Source organism: Gymnodraco acuticeps, unplaced genomic scaffold, assembly GCF_902827175.1.
Source record: "Gymnodraco acuticeps unplaced genomic scaffold, fGymAcu1.1, whole genome shotgun sequence".
Lineage (NCBI taxonomy): Eukaryota > Metazoa > Chordata > Actinopteri > Perciformes > Bathydraconidae > Gymnodraco > Gymnodraco acuticeps.
The window spans coordinates 1,606,091-1,618,206 of NW_022990647.1; the positions used below are offsets into that span (position 1 = coordinate 1,606,091).

The 12,116-nt window shown below is 39.5% G+C and overlaps 1 protein-coding gene across 1 annotated transcript; it reads left to right on the plus strand.

The window, feature by feature from the left end:
* Window positions 1-732: 732 nt before the first annotated feature.
* On the plus strand, window positions 733-11,766 carry capn12 (calpain 12). The gene is given in 25 exon segments (XM_034229336.1): window positions 733-1,035; window positions 2,005-2,016; window positions 2,018-2,074; window position 2,351; window positions 2,801-2,844; window positions 2,846-2,920; window positions 4,847-4,980; window positions 5,097-5,268; window positions 5,352-5,435; window positions 6,358-6,443; window positions 6,519-6,596; window positions 7,070-7,257; window positions 7,342-7,589; window positions 7,674-7,685; window positions 7,800-7,879; window positions 8,278-8,400; window positions 9,138-9,174; window positions 9,268-9,339; window positions 9,429-9,474; window positions 9,827-9,888; window positions 10,135-10,203; window positions 10,287-10,365; window positions 10,480-10,596; window positions 11,076-11,128; window positions 11,223-11,766. Coding segments are annotated over 25 exon segments (2,157 nt in total). The 5' UTR covers window positions 733-834; the 3' UTR covers window positions 11,250-11,766.
* Window positions 11,767-12,116: the final 350 nt, after the last annotated feature.

Consider the following 12,116-nt stretch of genomic DNA (forward strand, 5'->3'; position numbering starts at 1 on the left):
TATGAAGATGCATTTCTCTACACAGCCTTATGTATAATCACACCAGCACCATGATTCACAGTAAACCAGCACATGTGTGTTTTGGTCTGGTGCCTTTACGTGGAGGAGACTGACAGCTAGAGTCTCATGTGATGTACTGCAGGCTACATATACTGCATCTAAGCAACCTTCTATTAGACACAACAATGACAAACACAAGATCATTCAATGTGTCTGTGGATATGCTCCAGAGGTTAACATGTGGTTAATATGAGTTTCCTTTAAAGACAAGACGGATAGGTATTTCCTTGACACACACTTGAATGACTTTTTGATCTAATTTATCTATTTCTACATCATACGTAGGCTACCTAATTATTTGTTCAATTGTTTTTATTTGCACCTCTTTCTATGTATTACAGCACTGATTGGTGCTTTTATATTCCTAAAATGTCTATGTCATAGGGCTTGAATGTGGTTCACTTTTATTCTGGAAATCCTTTAATCCAAGCTCTGTGTGCTTACATTTTTGTATTTAATAATGACGATATTCTGTAGTAAACATTGTTTTGCTTTGCTACAGCTGTTGTGTACTTTGGATGAAACTGTTGCCTCTTTCTGTCAGTATGATAGTGATGGATGGACGATAAATAAAAGGGATCAGAGAGGCTTTTGGCACCGTGTCATTACTCCGACTCCAGCTCTCCTCGGCCCCCGGCGCTCTGCATACCTTTGCGGGCTGCGCAGAGCCGAGGAGTGTCCCTCTCTGGCTGCGGGGGGTGTACACTTTTTACTGTATTTAAGCACCGGCTGCTAACACATTGTGCGGATAAAGATTTTGACTGCAGATTCAGCATGGCGACCAACAAGAAGGCACCTCTTGGCTCCGTCGAGAACCCGATCAAGTTCATGGATCAGGACTTCAAGTCTCTGCTGGAAGAGTGTCTGAAGTCCGGAAAGATGTTCGCTGATCCGACCTTCCTGGCGGAGCAGAAGTCCATTGGTTTACCGGAAGATGCGGATCCAAAGAAGGCGATCAAGTGGCAGCGACCCAAGGTAGATAAAGTTGTGCATATAAGAGTTCCAGTTGCGTGTTTGGATTACATTCTAATAATTTATTCAACATCAGTTGTTGAAGAATCAATAACTATGCATGTCATGTTATAGCTTCCTCCACAGCCATAACAAAAAGGAATACATATTTGATAAAGTGCTGCTTCCATATCAAAAACATTCTGCTGGCACACTAACATTTTGTTTAAAACCAACGGAAGGTGTGTTCATTTGTTTAAGCCACTCATAATGTGAAATGTAATTTAGTATCTTGTTGGCTTTGCTTGCTCACAGAGACTCTATTTGTTGCAGAGGTGTAGAAAGCAACTAGTGAAGGTGTGGCTCAGGTCTCCTGGAGCAGTTTCCTTTAGAGGGGCAACATGTAACCAAATAATATCAGGAATAAAACTTTAATGAAATTACTTTCATTAAAGTAATCTCCAAGCCAGAAAACATTTTTGAGAGGTAAGGTACAACATAAGGAAAATGTTAATTTTAGCTGATATAATACATTACAAAGTAAAAAGGGATTAATAAGAATTAGTAACAACAGGGCTGTTTTAAATTATACGTTTGAGTTAGTTTTAGTTTTAATGATTTATCTGTTTCATTTTCTTCCCTTGGTAAATGGTTTTGGTCAATATAATCAGCATTTAATAATGTTTTCAAATTTTCGTAAATGTCTTAAAATGACCGTAAACAAAGATATTCAATTCAATATCATATATGATTAAATAAAACGAGAACATGCTCATACTTAAGCTGGAACTGGTGATATTTTGGTATTTGCAGTTTTAAAGGAGGATTCAGGTTATTATTATAATTTTTAAAAGTGTTAATGATTAATATGTCGGATTGACTTATCCAATCATTTTAAACCTTTTCTCAAACGTCTTCTCTCATCAACATGTACTCATGACGTTTGTGGTGTTAATCATGTTGTGCTCACATTTTCCTCTGCTCCTTGTGAAGGAAATCAGTAAGAAACGCTGTGTTTGTGGAGGGCACGACTGGGACCACTGACATCTGTCAGGGCCAACTGGTGTGAGTACACATCTGTAAACTTCAACAAACACATTCATATCGGCCCTCGCCCTCTGCTCATCTTCTCTACCGGAGCGATGAGGAACTGGGATGTGTCATGATGAACCCATTCAGTGGTTCATTTTATTCCTAATGACTTAATTACAGTCAAATACAATGACTTCATCCAGAACTGGATGTCTGCACCGAACAGCTCCAGGGACCAAACTTCTATCACTCAGTGAGGGGGAAAGAGGAGGGGCACTCTGTGTTCCCTTAACTTTAAATCTGCGAGGGTCCAGTCCCCTGTCTTCATCATGGTCCTCACAAATCTCTCTTATTATTTGTGGTGAACCACAAAAAAGCAAACTTCTCTTCTCCCCTCTGAGATTTCTCAATTGATAGTTTATGATACCAGTTTATGGACATATTGTACTGATCAATACCAAACTCCTTGTTCCTCTTGCTCGTCTTCTTGTGTATGAAGAAAGCATTTTCTTGCGACATCCAGGAACACAACATGTAACAGATATTTGCTGTTGGAGAGGAATGTGGCCTATTAGGTTTTTGTGTGCGTGAGCCTAACCTGGTTGAAAGAGCATTGACGAGAACATGGATTATGCTTCATGGGAGACCAGTGCCTTCTGGGCTTTTTATGTAAAAAAATGAATCACTCATTATAAAGCACTAAGTATCTTCTAAGATGTGTTCATGTTAGCTTCTTGTGTGTATTCTTGTGAATCAGGTAACTGTTGGCTGCTGGCGTCGCTGTCCTGTCTCACCATGCATCCCAAACTCTTTTGTGAAGGTGGTGCCGCCCAACCAAAGCCTGTCCAAGCCTTACGCAGGGATCTTCCATTTTAGGGTAAGTAAACTCCCAGCACTTTTCTTTCTGATGAGAAAAGTTGTAATTATCTCCCCAATCGAGTGAGTTGAGACTCACACCTTGTTTGCTGCTGACCAACAAAAAGCAGTCTTCCTCATATCCTTTATCGTTGCCCTGCAGCTCAATCTCACCCCCTGCCTTGTCTTAGCCATAACGCATGTTGCTTTAGGGCCTATATTCTTTAGGAAAATTATTATTATAAGCTGTAATTGCATCTAAGTTTTAACCATTTATTGCACCTGCAAATACGCGTTTTAGGTGGAAGTGTGGCTGATGCTTGATGCTTTAGACAAACAATCACATTTTGTGGTAATATGTTACTTTGTTTTGAAGTATGCACAATGTGAGAATGATATCAACTGACACAATAGGGGTTTTTTCAGGCAAAATGAGTTTCCTTAAAAGCAGTTATATACTAAACAGTCCCTCTGGCTCATTACTTAAAGGGTTTAGCAGGTCTGTATCTATTGAGATCCCTAATGACCTGCATTTTCTCTTTTTTGTTGTGTTTGGGACATTGCTAGGCATCAACCTCTATGAAAACGTAGCGAGCAAGTGCCTTTAACATTATATTACATATAGAGTATAAAACACATTTCTGGGTGTGTTTGAAGCTCAATAAGTGCTGATCACAGGCCAAATATATAACAAAGTTTGTGTTGGTTGTAATCAATTATGTATTGAAGATCATTATAGATATTAAGTTGGATTTATTATTAACAACTAATTCACATGTTATGTAACTTCTTCTAAGCAAGGACTGATTCTCTGTCTCTGAAGTGATTCACATTCTATCTAATATGACATTTAGCCTATTGTCATTAAGCTGTGTATTGCTTTAGGTGCCGTGCTTTCACAGATGCGTCATTTAATAACAGATCAAACAGGTATCAACTTATCCTGCAAAGAGACAAAAGTGAAAACTAATCTTCACCTTATCAGAAGCTATTACATTTAGAGATCATGCACAGGCTCTGACTAGCACAGATACAATACATATGGCATTATTAGATGATTCAATCAGTTCAAAGCACAGTTGTTAGATATGGATATGGATCATTATCTGCTCAGAAATGATTTTCCCCAGAGTGTTGGACCTTCAGAGACTGTTAGGGAGACAAGACAAGACTTGACAAGCAGGACAGAAGTATTGGAAAGTATTTATGCCTTGTCAGGTTGATGGGAGAGCAGTCCAGACACGCAGGCAGTGACTCCCCCTGACACATGCGCACGCACGCACACGCACGCACACACACGCACGCACACACTCACGCACACACACACACACACATACACCCACACACCCGCACGCACACACGCACACACACACACACACAACACACACACACACACCACACACACCCACACACACACACACACACACACATACACCCACACACACCCGCACGCACACACGCACACACACACACACACGCACACAGCTGTTGTGTACACCTTACAGTACACACCTTAAGTCATGGCCAGTATCTGCCTCGGTTGGTGGTTTAAAAAATGTAGGGTTTATTTAATTTGTCTTAAAAGCTTTCTTAATAAACCATGTGATACTGTATTAAGTATGTGAATAGAGGGTTTGCACAACAAGGCAATTTAAAGTGATTCAAATCACATAAGATGTAAAACAGAAATCAGTATAATGTGCCAAAAGTTAGATGATCTTTCCTATCTCATGTTAAATGAAGTTTGGATATACGTATACATAAATATATATTCATACATATGGCCATGTCCACTGGGTGGATATAATTCACAGAAACACTATTCAACAAGCATATTGCACTACAACAAAAATATCAAAAAAATACAAAAGTGAGGAAACAAAACCTTTCTACTTAAAAAAATTACACCAGTTTCTTCTCTATCTCTCCCCTCCCTCTCCCTGAGCAGTTCTGGCAGTATGGTGAGTGGGTGGAGGTGGTTGTGGACGACAGGCTGCCAGTGCGTGAAGGCCGTCTGCTCTTCAGCTACTCTCACACCCGTAATGAGTATTGGAGCGCCCTGGTGGAGAAGGCCTACGCCAAGTCAGTTTCCATTACCAAGCATATGTTTGAGGGTTGTAATGTCCCTGATCAACCACTCTTTTCTCTGTGTGTCGCTGCAGTGATACAAATACTTTTTCTCACTTGATCGTTTGTAGGTTAGTCGGATCATACGGAAGCCTGAAGGGGGGCAACATCTCAGAGGGAATGGAGGACTTTACAGGAGGCATCGCATACTCGCTGCAGGTCTCATCCTGCACCCCTCGAGTCCTCTGGAGGTCTCTGACAGCCGCCCTGTCTCGAGGCAGCCTGCTCAGCTGCTTCATCCAGGTAAACAACACACCTCCAGAAGTTCACTCTGCACTGCTCGATGCTCCTTAGAGCCACTTCAGCTCTTCTCTCTGTCTTCACAGGCCAGCAGCTACCTTGAGATCGGTAAAGTGACAGGAAACGGGCTGATAAAAGGTCACGCATACGCCATCACCGACACCGACAAGGCCAGTATGACTTTTCCACAAAGACTTCCAAACAACAATGTCATTTTATCTTCTAATTCATTTTCATAATTTTAATGGGTATCAAATCTAATGCACTTTTAATTAACTTTTCTAATATATATTCTCCACTTGTTTTCCAAATAACATGTTGTTTTATCTAATTGTATTTCACACTAGTATAATCCTATTCATTCCCACATAATCACACTGAAATTAAAATGAATGTCATGTTATTTCCTGTTAATTTCTCATCCTGTTGAATTAAACCGGCCCTTTTATGTTCATTATAGGTTAATATTTCCGTTTGTTGGTCTACTGTGACATGTTTATATGCTTAAATGTTCAAAAAGCTCTTTATTTTCCTCATACTGCCTGTGCTGCAGCCCCTCCTTTCACCCTCTGTCTGAAACCAGAGCCCAGTCTGCTCTGATTGGTTCGCTGGCCGGCTCTGTTGTGATTGGTCAATAGCTTATAGATTTCCCGCCCCTTAGCCTATCAGGTAGAATGTGTTGAAGCGCCGGCAAATAGAAGCGTGAGTGTTACATAGTGATGTCACTATGTTATGGATGTAAGCAAAGAAGTCCAATCCAGGCGTATTAGGCAGAGAACCTCCTTCTGGTGGGAACTTTGGGATATTTGGCTTTGCAGACCATTTACATGCACTGAAACCTATTTAACACACTATAGGAAAGAGAAACCCCCAAAACACATAACAGGGCCCCTTTAAACATTGTAAATCTCATTCTTGATTTTGGACAGTAGACGACCATGTGATACGATCAAATGCTCCAGAAAAGCTACTCATGACCTTGTGGATATATGTTGGCCAACCTTTGACTCATCTCATCTCTTATTAAAAGTAACACACTGAGAACCGCCAAACAATCTTTTAGAATTGGTTTATTCTCTCATCACTCTACAGGTGATGAAAGCGTCCAATGAGATTTTGTTGCTGAGGCTTAGGAACCCTTGGGGTTTTATCGAGTATCGCGGACCCTGGAGTGACAAGTGAGTAAGCTTCCTGTTTCTGAACGTTTGTAAAGAAAGAGCTCACCCACTCACTTTCTCTTTGTGTGGCTGCAGGAGTAAGGAGTGGGATGACGTGGTCAAAGAGGAGAAAGAAAGGATTGAGCTGAAGAAGAAAGAAGATGGAGAGTTCTGGTAAGTGGGGGTACTTAATATTCCTCCTCCTCTACTTAAATACTAGAACCACACTGTGAAAATACTCCACTACAAGTATAAGTCCTGCGTTAAAAGCCTTTAAAAGGAAAATGATTACTTTCAGTATTTGTATGTGTCTTGATTAAATTAACTGTTGCATCAACGTGTAAACTGCATATTACTGGTGTCCATTTTTATTTTCTTATTTAATTTCCACTGCTTAATTAACTGCTGTAGTGTAATCTACATATATGCATCATGTTCTATAAGATCATCATGTGTTGGTTGTGGAGCTGTCAGAGGAGAACACGTATCTCTAAAAAATTGTTTTCAGCTTTGTGAGTATGCATTTTCTAACTAATCTATTACTCAAGTAAAGTAAGTACTTTGAAATTGTACTTATCTACAGAAAGTGAGTGAATACTGGCTCTGAAAACGATAAACTCTCTGATGTAAATCTTCCTCTCTATCAGGATCAGTGTCGAGGACTTCCACAACCAGTTTGACATGGTGGAGCTCTGCAGTCTGAATCCTGACAATCTTGAGGAGGGAATCACAGCCTCCCCTTCCTCTCCTGCCTCCCTGTCTATCTGGAACATCACTGAACATGAAGGATTCTGGGTAACGGGAAGTACTGCTGGTGGCAGCCGCAGATACAACCGTATGTTAAAGTCTATACATTTACATACATTTAAGCTCCATCTAGATCTTTTTTTTTTAATTTATCAAACTTTTATTCCCTCAGGATCCTTCTGGAAAAATCCTCAGTACCAGTTGGTTCTGACAGAGCAGGACCAGCCACAGTTGGAGGATGATGATGAGGAAGATGAAGATGACGACGATGATGAGCCGATGACCGCAGAGGAGAAGCAGAGAGCAGAGAAACAGAAGCTGAAAGCCAAAAAGTGCACCGTGCTGGTGGAGATGCTGCAGAAAGACCGCAGGCAGAAGAATAAACTCAACTTCCTCCACATTGCTTTCCACATCTATCAGGTCACATGACTTCTATGTATTTATTGAATTCATATTGTTTCCTGAATAAACTAACATCTGTATTTGTGTTTCTTTCATTTGCAGGTTCCAACTGAGGCAAGGGATTTATGGCCAATGGAGAAATAATCATTATCTGCTTGAAATAATAACAATAATCCAATATTCTCAGTAATAATGTATAAAGGTCTTGTAATATCTTTCTTCATACAGCTCCAGGGTGCGTGTTTGAGCCGCCACTTCTTCATGACCACTCGCCCCGTGGGTCGCTCTGGAAAATATATGGCTCAGAGGTAAAACAGCATCATGAAGAATAATGACTGTTCATTTGTAATTCTTCAATAAACCTTTGATAAAATCAGCATTCTGTTCACTTAGTACTATAGGCCACAGTAAATGTTGCTTATTGTGATTAATGTGCCCTAAATCAAGAGTAATCCCTTCAAATGTTTGCCTCAATGTAATAAATCGGTTCCTCAAAATTAGTAATTTTCCAAGTTTGCAAAAAAGAAAATACTTTATCAAAGAAAAATTATAATAATTTAGCCAGGGCCGCCAATAACCAAGTGAGGGACATACAGATAAAACAACAATGTCAATCCATAAAATGTATCCAAGTGTACTTATGGTTGTATATGGCCGTAATGGTGTAAATGTATAAATGTAACTCATTATCTGTGACGTCCCGCAGGGGAACGTGGAGGAAGCTGCATCTGGACCCGGGGAACTACATCATCGTGCCATCCACCTACCGACCCAACCAGCCCGGAGAGTTCTATGTCCGCATTTTCGCCAAGACCGGAAACACTTTGGGGTAAGATGGAAGGGATTTAGCATTGGGGGCTTAAAACATGGAACAAAAATCATAAGAAGACTTATTTGCTGAATGTATTATTCCTCTACTTTCCTCTACAAAAAACGGTTATTTTTTTAAAGCAGCGTTTTGTAATTGTTATAAGCGTCAAATAATACTTCCCAAGGGTCCCTGCATCACCTCCTGCCTCACCCACTCTCAAAGGCCCAGTCATAGTCACCCACACTCCCCTGTACCTACACTCAAACATACAACATTAAGCTACTGTGTATTTAGAATATTGCATTTAGTCTTAATAGCAATAGACTGATTTATCATGGCTTCTGTCAGAAACAACAGTCAATTACACAGCTGAGCACTAGTACTCATTATAACTATAATCGCCCTCTTCAGCTTCCTGGAGTGGAGATTAATGTTTTTTTTTTCTTATTAATTGGCAGACCACTTTATTAATTATTTCTAGGTTTCTAAGAGACATGGAAAGTAACTAGGTACATTTAAGCTGAGTTGTGTTTCCCCTACTTGATTATTTCCAAGGTATGTTACCATTCACAGGAGATACCCCGGAGTTTCAGATTTCTTAAATAATTTTAATAGAAAGATAATAATAATTTTGAAGTCTAAATCAAGCCAGTATGCATAACTAGTGAATCAACTTATTATAATACATTATTTCTAAGTGTATAGCATTCATTAATTAATTAAAGAGACAATCTGGTGTGGACTTTTTGTTTCAGGACTCAGGACTTCACCTGCTCCTCTGGGTTCCTCCCGGTGAGTTTATCTGTCTCGTCCACACGTCACCCATCTGCAGCTGACTAAAAGATTATTATATGTTTACGTTTGTTCTGTGTTTGTGCCAAACAGGTAATGGCTACCCCAGTCTCTCCAGAGGATCAATTGAAAGTTCTGAAGACTTTTGATGAGGATGCCGGCCCTGTAAGAAGTCCTCCTCACTTTATTCGTTTTTTATAAAAGTGTGAATTTGAGGCTTTTGCTCATGGTATTGCTTTTGTTTCCCCGGGCAGGATGACAGACTGAATGCCAAGGAGCTCATGAAGCTGTTCAACACAGGTAACACATCTTAAATATATTAGGTTTGACATGTTTTAGCTGCATCTGAAAATAACACAAAGCTTCCCGACAAGTGGTATTTGACTATCTAATACCCGTAATGGCCACTAGATGGGAGCAAAATAGTAAAGCTTTCTCTTAAAAGTTGGCCTAGTGGAGCCTCAGAGGTCGCCACCAGTCTAGACAGAAGCTCATTTAGCTGCAGTCAGAGTACATCAAGCTTGGCAATAAAGTAATAAGTAATAAAAGTGATTAAACTTGTCCTTGCCTTCACCTTTCCCCATCTTAATTCAATTAAAACCATTGTTTTCGTTCTGTTTATCAATCTGTGCCTTTCTTCCTGTAATCACAGCTCTTGAGAAAGATTACCATCTGCCACTGGAGACATGCCGACAGCTCATCTTTGGAGAGGATGTATCCTTTTGTCCTCAGTTTATTCATTAATATAACTCAAAATCCAGTCTCCTTGTAGTTCAGATTGCTTGTTAAGCTTGTTAGACTTTGACTGCTCTGCATTTATGTCTAGTTTACTCTGTCCTACAGAAATAACGTGTTTTTCTCGAGTTATTAACTTAATTGATCTCTGGTATCATTCAAAACTTTAATAACATCCCTCATAACTTTACCTTTTCAGTCTTCTTTCCATAACTCTGCTGACAGACTAAAGGGCGCTCCAGTCTCACCCGTAAACAAACAGAAACCCTGCTGTCCAGTCTGCGACATCTGCAGGTGTGTGTGTTTGTGTGTCAGTGTGTGTATTAAAAATTGGGTTGTGACATCATTGCTTATTCTGATGCTGCTTTCTTTTTCAGTCCATCTTTTTCCAGTTTGATGAGGACTCTTCTGGGACCATGAGCCCCTTTGAACTCAGCACAGCGCTGCAAGCTGTTGGTATGCACACAACAGAAACACACACACATACACAATTACACACACACTCACACTGTACACCTATTGTGGCTGTTGTTTGGTTTTCACACCGTTGTTCACTCCTCTGTTTCTCAGGAATGCAGTGTGATAGCAAGGTGGTTGAGCTGCTGTCTGAGCGCTTTGCATCAGGAGAACTTCACATGCCCTTCCACAGCTATGTGTCATGTGTCACCAGGATGCAGAAGCTTTTTGGTAAGACACACACGCACACACAGTAAGCTCTACAGTGGTATTTTATTTTTGACCCATCTGCACTCAATCCTAAAAAAATCTAACAAGGACACTTAAGCAGTATATCAGTCACAGTAAAATGTTGATGCAAAAATAATACTTTTTATTTGATACATTAAGTATATTTAGCTGATAATACATGTGTACTTTGCAATTTTTACTTACTCAGACTTTTTCTTTGTTGTATTATTCCTTTACCTAATTCAAATATGTACTTATCATGTCTCCCTTGTTATGATTAAGATGTGTAACTTTTTGCCAAGTTAAATTGAACATTTGAGTGAAATATTTTCATGTTTTGGTTTACATTATATGTTTTATTCATATTAGGGCTATTACTAAATCAATTCAGATTTCTCGACAGGATCTAAACCAGATGCAGAAGTAATTCATTGTTGCATTGATACTGAATACAGTCATTTCCTCCCTCTCCTCCTCAGCGCTGTATGAATCAGAAACCAGTCAGGAGGTGAAAGACAGAGGTATCAACTCTGTGAGTATCTGCCAAATGCTGTGTTGTGTGTTCATGGTGACCTGAACACGTTTTTTATTGTTTCTGCTTTCTGCTCTCTGCTGTCCCTCCACAGTGGCTGCTTCAGTTCCTGACGGTGTGAAGACGCTTTGTGATGAGGGTCTGAGCTGAACACAGCATGCCATTGATTATTAAAAAACGAAGACAAATATAAAGTGTATTTAAATCCTTATTCCAAAGCAACAGCGGTGGCTCAGTTCACATGTTGCTCAGCCATTGTTTTATTCTTTATGATTCATGTACCTTTCGTTATACTTATGGATATGGCCTGATATAGGTTAAAGGTCAGCTGCATTGTCATTATACAATACAGGATTGCACATTCAAATGCAGTTGCGGCCCAAACACTACCCACACAGGAAAGGTAAGGATTTGAATAAATAGAGGTATAATAATTGAATATTAATCAATAATATAACAACTTTAATATATAAAGTATACAAAATGTACGAGGAAGATGCCCTACATACACATAAACACAATGTATACAATATAATATGAAGAGTATGCATGAGTATCATTTAATTGTTATGTAATACAATTATATTACTTCACATTGTAATGAAATCGATTTCATCATTAAAGATGTGTTTAAGGTGTCCTTATTCCTTGTGTCTTTTATATGCTAATCGTTTCCAAACCTAAATATAGACCATGTTATTATCCCTTTTCTCAAAGTTATTATCAAGTTGATGTTCAGAAATTTGATGAAATGTAAATGTGTTTCTAATGACTAAAGATGAAAGAAAGTATTAACTGTAAAAATACAAGAAGATAAAAAATCACTGCAAGACCAACAGTTTACTCATCCATGCACACATGAACATAGCAAGGGTAATATCTGTGAACACACACACACACACACACACACACACACACACACACACACACACACACACACACACACACACACACACACACACACACACACACACACACACACACACAC